General features: G+C 38.1%; 1 protein-coding gene across 1 annotated transcript in view; it reads right to left on the reverse strand.

Moving 5' to 3' along the window:
* Positions 1 to 617: 617 nt before the first annotated feature.
* Positions 618 to 12,155, reverse strand: part of MTMR12 (myotubularin related protein 12) — a 59,459-nt gene continuing 47,921 nt past the window's right edge. Inside the window, exons 10-16 of the mRNA XM_045021516.1 lie at positions 11,816 to 11,940; positions 10,584 to 10,662; positions 8,105 to 8,175; positions 5,940 to 6,112; positions 4,086 to 4,253; positions 2,829 to 2,990; positions 618 to 1,555 (exon numbers count right to left, since the gene is read on the reverse strand). Coding sequence (XP_044877451.1) covers positions 983 to 1,555; positions 2,829 to 2,990; positions 4,086 to 4,253; positions 5,940 to 6,112; positions 8,105 to 8,175; positions 10,584 to 10,662; positions 11,816 to 11,940 — 1,351 coding nt within the window. The 3' untranslated portion in view covers positions 618 to 982. The remainder of the gene's footprint in view (positions 1,556 to 2,828; positions 2,991 to 4,085; positions 4,254 to 5,939; positions 6,113 to 8,104; positions 8,176 to 10,583; positions 10,663 to 11,815; positions 11,941 to 12,155) is intronic.

The raw sequence follows: 12,155 nt of genomic DNA on the forward strand, positions 1-12,155 counted from the left end.
TTACAAAAAGCCTTGAAAGGCAAATGGCATCAAGCTGGGAGATGAGCATGAAAGTCCTACTCCATTTGAGAGGAAATTCTTCTGGTAAATTTGAGTCTTTTAATCTGACCATTATCTATTATTAGCAGCAAACATCTAGGATTTAATACATCATGGCAGCAGGACTGTATTGCATGATGGGCATGAGGAGTAAGACTAATGACGTGAAGTGCCCTTGGGACTGACCGGTCTTTAAGCTAAGCACATGCCAAGGCTGAAAACAGCCGAACTTCCCATTCAATACCACATGGAAAATAAAATTCTGTAGGCCAAGAAGGAATAATTGATCAGAATAGAAGTGGATGACCAATTCACAATTTCAACTCATGATGTAATAGGTATAGCGGAATAAGCCCTGGGTACTATGGATGGTCTTTTCTCAGCTTCAAAGAATGAAGGATTAGACTTGTTTGTATATGAGTATTTACAATTCTCCACCTTTCCCCAGTTTACCACTTGTGGAGAAAGATTATGCAAAGTCAGTTTAACCAACTACTTCCAATAATGTTGTAATCACCTTAGTGGTTATGCAGAAGTTCATATCAAGGACATAAGTTAGAGAGAAATAGCTTAATTCCTTACGACTGATAGCCATTTTATATTTCATTTTTTTCTTGACATATATTACAGAACAGCCATTTCACAACAAAGCAGTCTCTCTCGAACCCATGTAAAATCTGTCTGCAGTAAACACTGCTAGATTGAAATGGAAGCTTATCAATGTCTTTCCACAGACTATATAAAATATTAATTATGATAGCTGGTTCTTTCTGTGCTAAAGATCTAGGTTAAGATTTTAGCATACTGGCTGAAGTCAGATGTAGACACTTGAAGGGAAGAATTCCATCGTTAGGATACAGCATAACATTTAAACCTAAAGTTTAACATGTACAACTCTCACTGAAATTTGTGCCAATACTTTAATTTCTCAGTTTGAGTCATGTCAAATCACTTCACTTAAATCAACAAACTCATCATCTCTCTTGGCCAAGTCATCCTCATCTTCCAAGTCTTTCCAGGTACTGGTGGGCAGAACTGGCTTGAGAGAATGTCTCTGAAGCAAAGCAAATGGAAACAAGGATGACAAACGGGCAGAATTTCTCAGCATTGGAAGAGATTCCCTGCCTTGAGGGACTGTCAGACTATGTTTTTCATCCATTTTCTTCTGTAAGCTCTGAACTTCCTCTATCATGTCCAAGATTTTAGTTGCAGTGGCTACTGTACCACCGCCAAGCAGCTGTGCTTCGGGAATCCATCGTAAATATCGCTGTGCCCAAACTTTGATTCCTGGCCCGTCAATGTGAGGCAGCAGAAGTCCATGAAAGTCAACAGGTTTACAGTGCCAGCTATCGTAGAATTCTGTAAAGTTATTATGAAGCTCATCTGAAGAATTTATCAGTTTGCTAATTCTTTTGCCCAGAATGTTTTTAATAAAGTGATCAGTTTCCTCCCTGAAAAATCCTCTTTTTGGCGAAGATTTTGTTTGCGTCAGTGGCAAAGAAAGCTGTCGTTGATGCTTAAAAAAAAAGTAAAGAAATAAATAAATGCACTGAGGTAAACTGCTCTGGAACTATATTCTAAATTGAAGTCAACATCTGAAACGAGCCACGCTATACAAAAGTTATATTCAAATAATGCTGAATTACTAAGACACCTACTGGCAAACAAAGCTCTGCTGGTTTATTATTTAACCCCTCATTGTTTAACCCATACATTTGTCTGCTGTGTATATGGTTGATATTATAATATACGAACTACTGAGGCAGCCAATGCACCAAGTCAGAGAAAAAAAGCCCCCGTTTGTGTCAGCTTGGTTTCATAAGACTTAGTACTATACTAGTTTTGTTGCCTTGTACTGAAATTCAATCTTATTTGATCTCCAGTTACAGCAATTCAATATCACTGGGGCATGGTCTTTTTTCAGCAAAATAAGAAGCAGATTTTAAAAGCACTTTAGGGAGCTGTAGAGATTAAAAGTGATAAAACAACTCCAGTAAAGCACTGATTTCAAGCAGCCCATGCACACTAAAGAAAATTTATATTGTCACACTGTTCAGCCTCCAAATTGAAGTTTCTCAGTATAATGATGTAGCTGTCCAGATACACATCATAGTTATTTGTTGAGCAGTTAGTGGTCTTAGTACAGAACAGAACGTTTAGCTTCAGCCTCAGCCCCAGGAAATTTACTATGAAAAACTCCTAGTTAGACACTATGCAATGCCATGAGAGAAACCAAGTATATTTTATATGAATTTTTACTACCCTATAATAAAAAATAAAAAAAACCTTGGTGCCCATGACAATCTTAAAAATACTGTAACAGACCCATTAGTTACCAGATCAAACTCAGATTAAGGTAATCAATCAGATTTAAAATTAGCTATGCATTTGGATTAGAAGTTTCATGAACCACAGCAAAGCAAGTCTAATAAAGTGTCAAATAGATTGGCAATAAATGCTTTGGCACTACAATAAGCAATATATTGAAGTTATCGCTACACTTACCCTTTTGCCAACTAATGATCCATACATAGTAGCCTAGGTTAGGTCTTCCATCTAAGTGTTTCTGCATTCATTTGCAGTGGTAGGAGGCAGATCAAATAGAACTGCTTCTTGCTAGTGCAAGAAGAGGTCTCAGAAACCTTTGGATTCTAATGTGGGCTTATAAATCTCACCAAACACAGTGTAAGTTTTAGCTCCAAGTATATTTGTCTCAAGTATAAATGACTTGCACAAAAGTGGAAAATGTATTTTTATGGTTTCTGAATGAAGTTGATCAAACATCTTACTTTGAATCGTGTAGTTTTCCGCTGACTTTTGTCTAGTTTTGGCTTCTCCACATAAAGAGGGTTGTTGAGCAAAACCTGCGCTTTAGATTCAAACTGCACAGACCAATCCCAAACTGTGAGAAACCTGAAATGGCTGCTTTGTGCACTGTGGCCTTCTCCAGACTGCCAAAACAAACAGATCAATTAGTTAGGGGTGGCCAACAACAGAATTCCACAAGACTCTTAAGGTGAAGTCAGAATCTTAGACAAAGCTCTATATACTCTGCAGCAAGCTGGATAATTCTGCAGCTAAAATTAAAAAAAACACAAAGGTTTTTAAATATAGAAATTAATGCAGTCTATATAGTAACCTCTGTTTATTTTGGTATTAACCATTTTATTTTACACTGTCTCCCTATTGGGTTTTTAGCATGCCAGGTTATTGCAGTGAAAATCCCTAATTGCATCCTGAAGGTTGTCAAAAGGGAAACTGGAGGTTTGAAAGCTAAGTAGGAGACTGACAGAGCTTATGGCATCTGGGAGGCAGTTTAGGACTGTGAGACAAGCACATTAAAGGTGTGTCTGCTAAAATGATAATGTTGCCAACTGAATTATATTTTAAACATCACAGTTAACACTCCAGATAGATGAATGGGATACTGCATATCAGCTATTTTTTCAGGCTGTTTGTAGACTTAGGAAGGACATGCATTCATTCACAGTGGTTCATGTTTTCAAGGTTTTCCACTATCAAGGGAGCTACACGAAATGTTCAAGAAGTGAAGTGTGGATTCTTGAGCACAATTCTACAGCTAATAAATTCTGTGGCAATAGAATACAGAGCAGCCAGTCCACAGCTGTAACAGCTCTAGACATCTTTTAAAGATATTTTAGTTATTCTTAAAATCTTGAACTCCCATAAATACCTATTTTGATAGAACAGTAGCAACAAAAAGATCTATAGCACTGTGTTTGAAACATTATAGATATTAATCTTAACACTCCTGCTGAAGTATCTGACTTTTACAGTGTGATGATACCAAAGAGATGAAATGACTTACCCAAAGCCACGAGTCAATGGCAGAATCAGGATCAGAACTCAGCACCTCCAAACCCCCAACCCTGTGTTCATTCATCTAGATCACACTGCCCTCAAATTTTCCTTGGAAACATAATTTTGTAACTAATTCTAATGCCAGTCAATTTTTGTTAAATATTATCCAGACAGTTGGCAAAAGGATTGTCTAGCACACCACGTCCCCAAAAGTACACCCTTACCGTGTTAGTGTCCTTTTGATGCTGTGAATTGAAGAAGAAGGTGCTAAAAATAGGAATATAAAGACTGTCTGATAAGACAGTTAAGTAAGTCTCAGTGAACTCAAATGCCGGAGGATACTGTTGTACCAACTGCCAAACACAATCTAAGAAGAGCAGAAAAACAGGAGCCTAAATAAAAAGAAATAGTAAATCAGTTTCAGGGAAAGACACCACACATTGGCCTATCATGCAGATGGTATACTTCTAAATAATTTGAATGTCTCCAAATACAAACCTATCTAAAAACAGCAATCTGGATTTATAGTGAATTGTGTTGAACTGTTTTACCCACTTGTTTTGTCTAAGACAGTGGTCTCCAACCTTTTTATGCACAAGATCACTTTTTGAATTTAAGTGAAACCCAGGATCTACCTAGCCCCTTCCCCAAAGCCCCACTCACTCCATTCCCCCTTCTCTCCATCACTTGCTCTCCCCCACCCTCACTCATTTTCACCGGGCTGGGACAGAGTGTTGGGGTACAGGAAGGGGTGCTGGGACAGAGTGTTGGGGTACAGGAAGGGGTGCAGGCTCTGGGAGGGGAGCGGCACAGAAGGGGATTTGGGGTGCTGGCTCCAGGAGGGGGCTCAGGGCTGGGGTGTGGGCTCCCTCAGGGCAGCTCTTACCTTGGGTGGCTCCTGATCGGCCCACCCTGCTCCCGGAAGGGGCCCCAATGCGCCCCGGGGGGGCGCACGTGGCTCCCCTCTCTGCAGGCACCGCCCCTGCAGCTCCCATTGGCCCCAGTGCCCCGTTCCCAGCCAATGGGAGCTGAGGGGGTGGTGCTTGCAGGCAGGAGCAGTGCACAGAAGGAGACCCCTGCCCTCCCCCAGGGGCCTGCTGGCTGCTTCTGGGAGTGGTGTGGGTCTGGGGCCGCCAGGGAGCCTGCCTTAGTGGCAGCCCTGTTACACCGCCAGACTTTTAGCAGCCAGAGATTGTGATCGACTGGTTCACGACCACTGGTCTAAGACAAAGCATAGTTTGCTCTTTGCCGACACATACAGTTTAAAATTTTGTTATGCCAATTGCTAACCTATAGATTAAGAATTTGCCTTTTTGCACCAGACATGAAATGTATTAGCTTGTGATGAAAAATGTAGGTCTGCCAGCACCACTGGATTAGCAGTGAAAGCTAGAGATTAGTTTGGATCAAGAGTCACTGGAAGCTATGCTAAAAAGTTTCAAAAGCTATAGATTCCCTTCTCTCGATAAAACACAACACCATTAGCTTATTCCTAGAACTCAGACTACATGGGGAAACTAAATGGTAGTCAATTCAGAGATCTAATTAAATCCATTTTAAAAGTCAATATTGCATGGAATCCCAAAACTGTGGATGTTTCAAATCACTCCCCTGCCTGATTAGTTAACTCTATGCTCCAGCTCTATGCTCTCTACTATTTCAGAAAGACAACTCTGGAGTGTTTTGCTACACCTCCTTCAAAACCAGGAACTCCATTCTAAAGCTTGCAATCAGACAGGCATATTTACAGTGGAATTGTCACCTCTGGAACATGCTGTACTGCAAGTTTATGAATGATGAAATACTTATCTAAAAAAAATCACACTAATCTGTTTAAGATGTGTATTGTAACCTAGTGAATAGCAATATTCTAAGATAACACGTCATCAAGATAAACTTTTTAGAAGTTATTTCCCAATGGAATAAAGACTAGACAATGAAGTATCTGCAATCCATAAGGCAAGATTTACAATTAAGATATCTTCAAAGCAGACACCGTTAGCCCAAAGACCCAACATCATCCCTCACAGTGAACAAGCTTTGTGAAGCTGTACATAACCAAGAGTCAAGAAACATACCTCCTCTTTGTCATTTTGCCGTAAATGGTTGCAGCGATCCAAAAAACAATGTCCTCCCATTACCCACTCTTTCTGAATAAGGCTCTGAAAGCCAAACTTTGTTCTGTAGTGTGAATCCATCATCACTTGAACTAGACTGGAGATCACACAGCACAAATCAGAGGCATTCTCCTCTAGAAAATAGTATTGAAAAGACAAAAACTGGTCACACTGGTAATGCATATTGCTCCCCTCACCATTCAAATGCTTGTTCACATTAGTTTGGTGTGACTGATGCTTATGGAAATATAATTTTGACCAACAAATTTGCTAAGATTTGTTTAGACTTGGATGCCTAAGGAAGAGACTTTTTAGAGGTGCTCAATACCCACTGCTCTGGTAGTGTCTTTACAGAAAGAGATGTTAATAGGGAACATTAGGTAAGTACTATTCTAGTTCATGGTCTTATTCCATGGTCTTCTCTTCCATACTGAAAATCATCCTGGTATCTAAGCATCTAAAACTTCCTCTTGCATTTTCTGTGAAAGAGTACCAATTTATTTAAACATTGCTAATTTTTCTCCTTCAAAAATGGCTCTATTGTATTTAACAATTTGTTAATTCAAGGAAATTTAGTTTGACGCTTAAAAAGCTCCTGTCAGGCCAAACTACAATTGCCCTAGAAAAATACATTTACTAGTCAGCTTATGAAAAAAACCCAATTCATACATTTGGTATTTTACATAGAACTAGACACACTGATGATCCACTCTGGTTCACAGCTCTAGCTCACTTACTGAAGCCTTAATATCAAACATGATCTTCAAACGAGTATTCAAAGTTTTTATGTATTAATTCTGGCTTCTGCTGCTTTTCAGCAGGGAGAGAGACACTAAACACTAGACGCTTGAGGGAATCTCCCAAGTAGTTACTCTGCTTTGCCCCCACATGCTTTAACCCCTACACTCAATCCAAATGTTCATGATGTGAAAAGACGACAGAGGTGGTAATGATGGAGGGCTGGATGAGGGGACAGATGGCAAAAGGGAACAACTAAAGGCAAGAGACATGGGAGGAAGGAGAAAGTCATGGAACAAGGTGTATACCAAATTGTGCCTCATTCATTTTGCTTTGTAATATCCCCTTGCCTGCCATACTGTCTTGTCTACTAGACTGCAGGCTTTTTGTGGCAAATACCTGTCTATGCCTTTGAGACATGCAGCATGTTTGCCAGCACTCAATACATTTGTATATTTTGAACTATTGTATTCTCTCTAATACCTTCTCCCAATTATTTAACAAAAATAACTCCCTCATTTAATATTTTCAATATAAGACAGAGCTCCCTGTCTCAGTTTATGGTATTTTAAGAGTTGACCCACAATTCGAGGAAACTAACATGTCTGGGAAAGTCTACTTTGCCATTAAATACACAGATATTTAATGGACTAAGCTTTAGATTATAGACCAGTACAGTTAGGGCTTGATCCTGTACATCATATACTGTTCACTGGTGACTACATGTGCATGTAAATGCAACAACTATTCTCAGAATGGCCATGTATCAGATAAACGTACTAGGTCCTTTCTGCATAGGCCAAATTAAGCCATTATCCCTTGTACAACGTTCACAATGACAATAAAAAAAACATGTTATTTGAGCAAACTCTGGAACACACATAGTGAATAGATTAGACTTTCCAACTTTTTATTAAGAAGTTTGTATAACTATATTAGGGGGTTAAAGTTAAACAAAGTTGTTAGACCAAAAAGCATTAATAAAAAAAAAAATCTTTTGAGTCAAATGTAACAGTCCTTTAATAATTCTTTTTCACCCCCTTCAAGTGATTCCCTCATGGGCTGAGACTACACATGCCAAATCTCAAATAAATGAAATAAAACACCAGTTGCAGTACAGATGGAAGTTTTGTATGTGAAGTGCCACAACATTAAATATAGCAGATGTGTATGAATTTTAAACTCTGTTTACCATTATTTCCCCTTCCTTTTATTTTATTTATATATATATATATAAATAAATATTTATATATATTTATATATATATATATATATATATATATATGGGTGTATCTTAAATTCAGTACATTTCTCAAGGTGGTAGGTGGGTGGGAGGAATAAAGAGAAGATTTATCTGATATGATCATCTCTTGATGAAAGATTCTTACCTACAAGGAGAACGTTTGTGTTCTGTCCTTCCAGATATTCAGCCACCTCTATTGCTTTTTTCAGACATCGCCTAATGTGATATGGAGAAATAAGACAAAACTAATATTCTCAAATGTGGTTTTTAACTAGTTAAGTTTAAGCAGCATTATGACCGTTCATATATAGTTTCAGTGATCTGTTACATTAGTTTCCCCTGAAAAAACTACCATGCCAATCAGAAGCAAGTTGGGGTAGAGCAGATTCCTTAAATCGAGTTTGTGATTTAGATGGTTTCTCTCAAATTTTATCCAATTACAATTCATGTTTTAAATTTAATCTTTGGGATCAGAAGTTTTCTTGTTTTCTGATTTCACAAAAAACTTTCAATTTCCAATGTGCACGTTTTTGAAGAGTAGTTTTATTTTTCCAGTTTATAATTATCTTTCTGTTGTAGGCATTCATAGCACATTAATATATCTAGCCTTCTTCAAGTAGAGTTTACTTCATTCTGACCTTTTTCTAACTGCGCGTTATAAAGAATTATTATTGTGGAGTACCAGAACTCTATACATGCTTTACATTGAGAGCAATATAGGAATCCTCAACAAGCTTGAAAGGTAGGAAAATATTTTCTGTAAGAGTTTGGGGATGGTGATTAACCAAAGCCTCTGAAAACGCAAATAAAAACCAAACTTTTTCATATTAGGGACAGTATTTTCTCCCAAGGAAGAACAAGTGGGATTTTTTAAAAAGGGAAAGGAAATACAAAAACAATTTGGAGACGTTTTGGGTAAGTTCAAACCTATCTTTAAAGTTAGCGACTTATTACGCTGGCACACAGAGGTGAGGTTCTTGCAAATGAGCCAACATAAATTAGTACTTTCATCTTCAATGTCTATTTTGTCATATTGCTTTATTCAGAAGTCTGGATCCCAGAACTAAGAGGCTGCTTGCTGAAGTGCCAAGAATCTGCAGAGCAAACTGGGCCAAGTAAGGGAAATTGCTTCTTTTCAAGAGTGAGGATGTGAATTTGGCTAGAAGTCTGCATTTGGTTTGATTGTGTTTATCACTAGAAGTTATGCTCACGCATTAATGCATGCAGGTTGAAAAATTCTTGTATAACTCACAGGCAACCCAGAGAGGGGAAATGCAATCCAGCAAAGAGGAGAAGAGAGTACAAACAATGTATCATACTACTACTGTACTACTGTGGGGTGGGATCAGGGGGTGGGGAGGGAGGAACAGGATTTTAGTATCCTTAGAGGTAATATCTCCAACCACTGTCACTGTTTTCCGAGTTTTTGGTAGATCTCCAATAAAGAAAAATGTGTTATATATCTGATCGTACTTACTTCTGAACTTTACACATAGGAATTCTATAAACACAGATGGATACTACAGAGGAGATTTCAGGAGATCAGGACAGGTTTTCCATATTCTGGAGTTCAGGATCAGAGATGTTTGGAAACCCAAGAAGTTGGATATTTCAAGTTCTCACATGGTTTTCCCCACTGTTTCAGACCTTCCTTTCAATAGAAAATTGCTTTGAAGTTAGAAATGTTGCCAATTTGCATATTTGGCCAGTTGTTGCCTTTGCAGTCTTAACCTCAGTTTCCACAATTCTGCTGCTGCTCAGCACCAGTAACATGTCAAAAACTTAAATTTTCTGAGACAGATTCCATTTGCATCTTCTACTGAAGACAGACTTTTGCAGGGCACCTAGCTTTACATGCACTAGAATTTCTTTTGTTTAAGGCCTCGTCTACATATAAAGCTTACAAAAAATTACCCACAGTTGTAATCACTGGTTCAGGTGATCTGGAGTTTATGCTATAGCTACCAGTAGTGCGGAGGACCACTTGGGTCAGTTGGGTTTGCTTTGCAACAAGTATTGCTACACCATTGAAAAAAAAATGAATTTAGTCACCAGACTCATCTGCACTATGGTTCCCACCAGTTCACCTGAATTAGCATGAGCACAAGTGGGAATTTAAGTGTCCCCAGTACACATGTAGTCCACAGTACCACAAATCTCTTCTCCAGATACCCTGTCTACAGGGTGTGATGGCATGCACTCTATTGTAGTCCAGAAGTCTGAGGCCTCAAGAAGTCTTTCCTGTTAGGTTTTTGTTTAATCTTCCATTCTTGATGAAGTTTATGAAACCAGTGATGTGAAGTCCCTTTCCGCCAGTGAGAAAAGTTTAGTGACCAGAGTTTGGGAGGTTTCTGTCCTCCAAACAGCTGTTTTACAGTGCATCTGCTCTGGCCGTCGCATGTAAATTTTCTATTGATATTGGATCATAAAAGAAATTTTGATTATCTATGTATTCTATGTATCTCAGACTCCTGAACCAAAGAGTTTTGATAAAGATCCCAAAAAATGTGTTTAATATAAAAAGCATTATTGATTTAAAACTAGTTTTCCAATAACCATAGCTAGAAAAGTCACCAGAGATTCATTTAATAAAGACTGAACTCAAAGAACATATATTAACAAACCTAACGATTTCCAGCCAGTTTGTGCTCTCCAGTAATGAAAACCATTTTACATCAGTATCCCAGAAGTCTGTACTGTTATCTGTAAAAATAGAAAATTGGAATGTGAGTGCAAGCATCATGCTAGTTAACAGTGGTCAAATAAAACCAACAACCCCTTCAACCAGAGTGGACATCAGGCATCCAACAATTGTGAAGACAGAATTTTCAGTTAGATTTAATCAAACCTGTTCATTGTTTAAAAGTGAATACCTAGTTTGGGCCAAAAATATAAAGCTATGTAAAAAGTAGTTTTACAACCCTTTATAAAGCTTCATGAAAATATTTTTAAAACCATCTGAAGAAAGTTTGGATTCCAGTACTCCCTACTGTATGTCCATACCTAGAGAAACCAAATAAGGAAGTTTGTGGAGTGTTATGTGGAGACAAGAGGAGATTAAACTGGAGATGCGAGTTCTCAGCAATCTTCTATATACCAATTTCTGTATTTTTAGAGCACATTTTATGCTGAACAACATACTGAAGGCTACCTGCTTATTTAGAATTCTAAATAAAGTTGTCCCAGCAATGGGGAGAGAAACATTGGAAATTAGAAAATGTAACAGTAAAACCACAGAATTGGCAGTGGGATTCAGGCAAGTGCAGTACATTAAACAAAAAAAGTTTAAAGTAGCTTAAACTTTTCTGAAGCTGATTAAGTATCAAGTTGACTGCTTCCTTTTAAATCAAATAGGTACTAAAATCCCAGGGACCCAATAGACATATAACCAAAGCTGACACTAGTTTGCAGAAGGGTTTAAGATTTTTGTAAATTTCATTTAATTAAAAGTGAAACAAAACACCTGATCATCTTCTCTATACACACTGCAAGAGCTCCAATACGTCTGTTAATCTATAAGGTGCCACAGGATTCTTTGCTTCATTTTCTAATGGATACTGTGACTTGTTAGTGTGGGCTAAATTTTGACAACAGCAGGCTTCCAGTTTAATACACCAATCAAACATGCACAAATCTCACTTGATCTGCAGAGACAATCATCAGATAACTATTCAGAAAGAGCTCCTTTCACCATACAATCAGAAGAAATGGACCACCAATTTCTTAAATCAAGAACTGTATTCAAGATCTGTTAGAGATGTAATTGAATATTTGGAGACAAAATTAGCAAGTCTCTAAAGGAATATTTGTCACACCTTGGTTCTTCCCACCTCATTTAACTCTAATTTTAACTCACCTATCAGAAACAGCTGTTTAAATCTAGTGTATGCAGCTTGAATGTCTTGAAGAGATGGAAGGCTGCTTGAAAGGTCATCTGTTTTCAAGACTTCATAAGGAGGTTTGTTAATTGTCTTGTAAACGCTGAATAATCAAAGAGACAAAACCTTTCAGTTTAGAGAAACATAGACATAGGTAGTGGTCACTGAAAGTAGCAAGGTTAATGTCCCACCCCATATATACTATACATATAGCAAAAGTAGAGCATTTAGCCACAAAAAGGTGTGCATTAGTGGGATAATGGCCCCATGTGCATTTTAGAATACTCAGCAACAATCTTGCTACGGGTTTGTCTACAC

The sequence above is a fragment of the Mauremys mutica genome, chromosome 6 (assembly GCF_020497125.1).
Source record: "Mauremys mutica isolate MM-2020 ecotype Southern chromosome 6, ASM2049712v1, whole genome shotgun sequence".
In the NCBI taxonomy this organism is placed as follows: Eukaryota; Metazoa; Chordata; order Testudines; family Geoemydidae; genus Mauremys; species Mauremys mutica.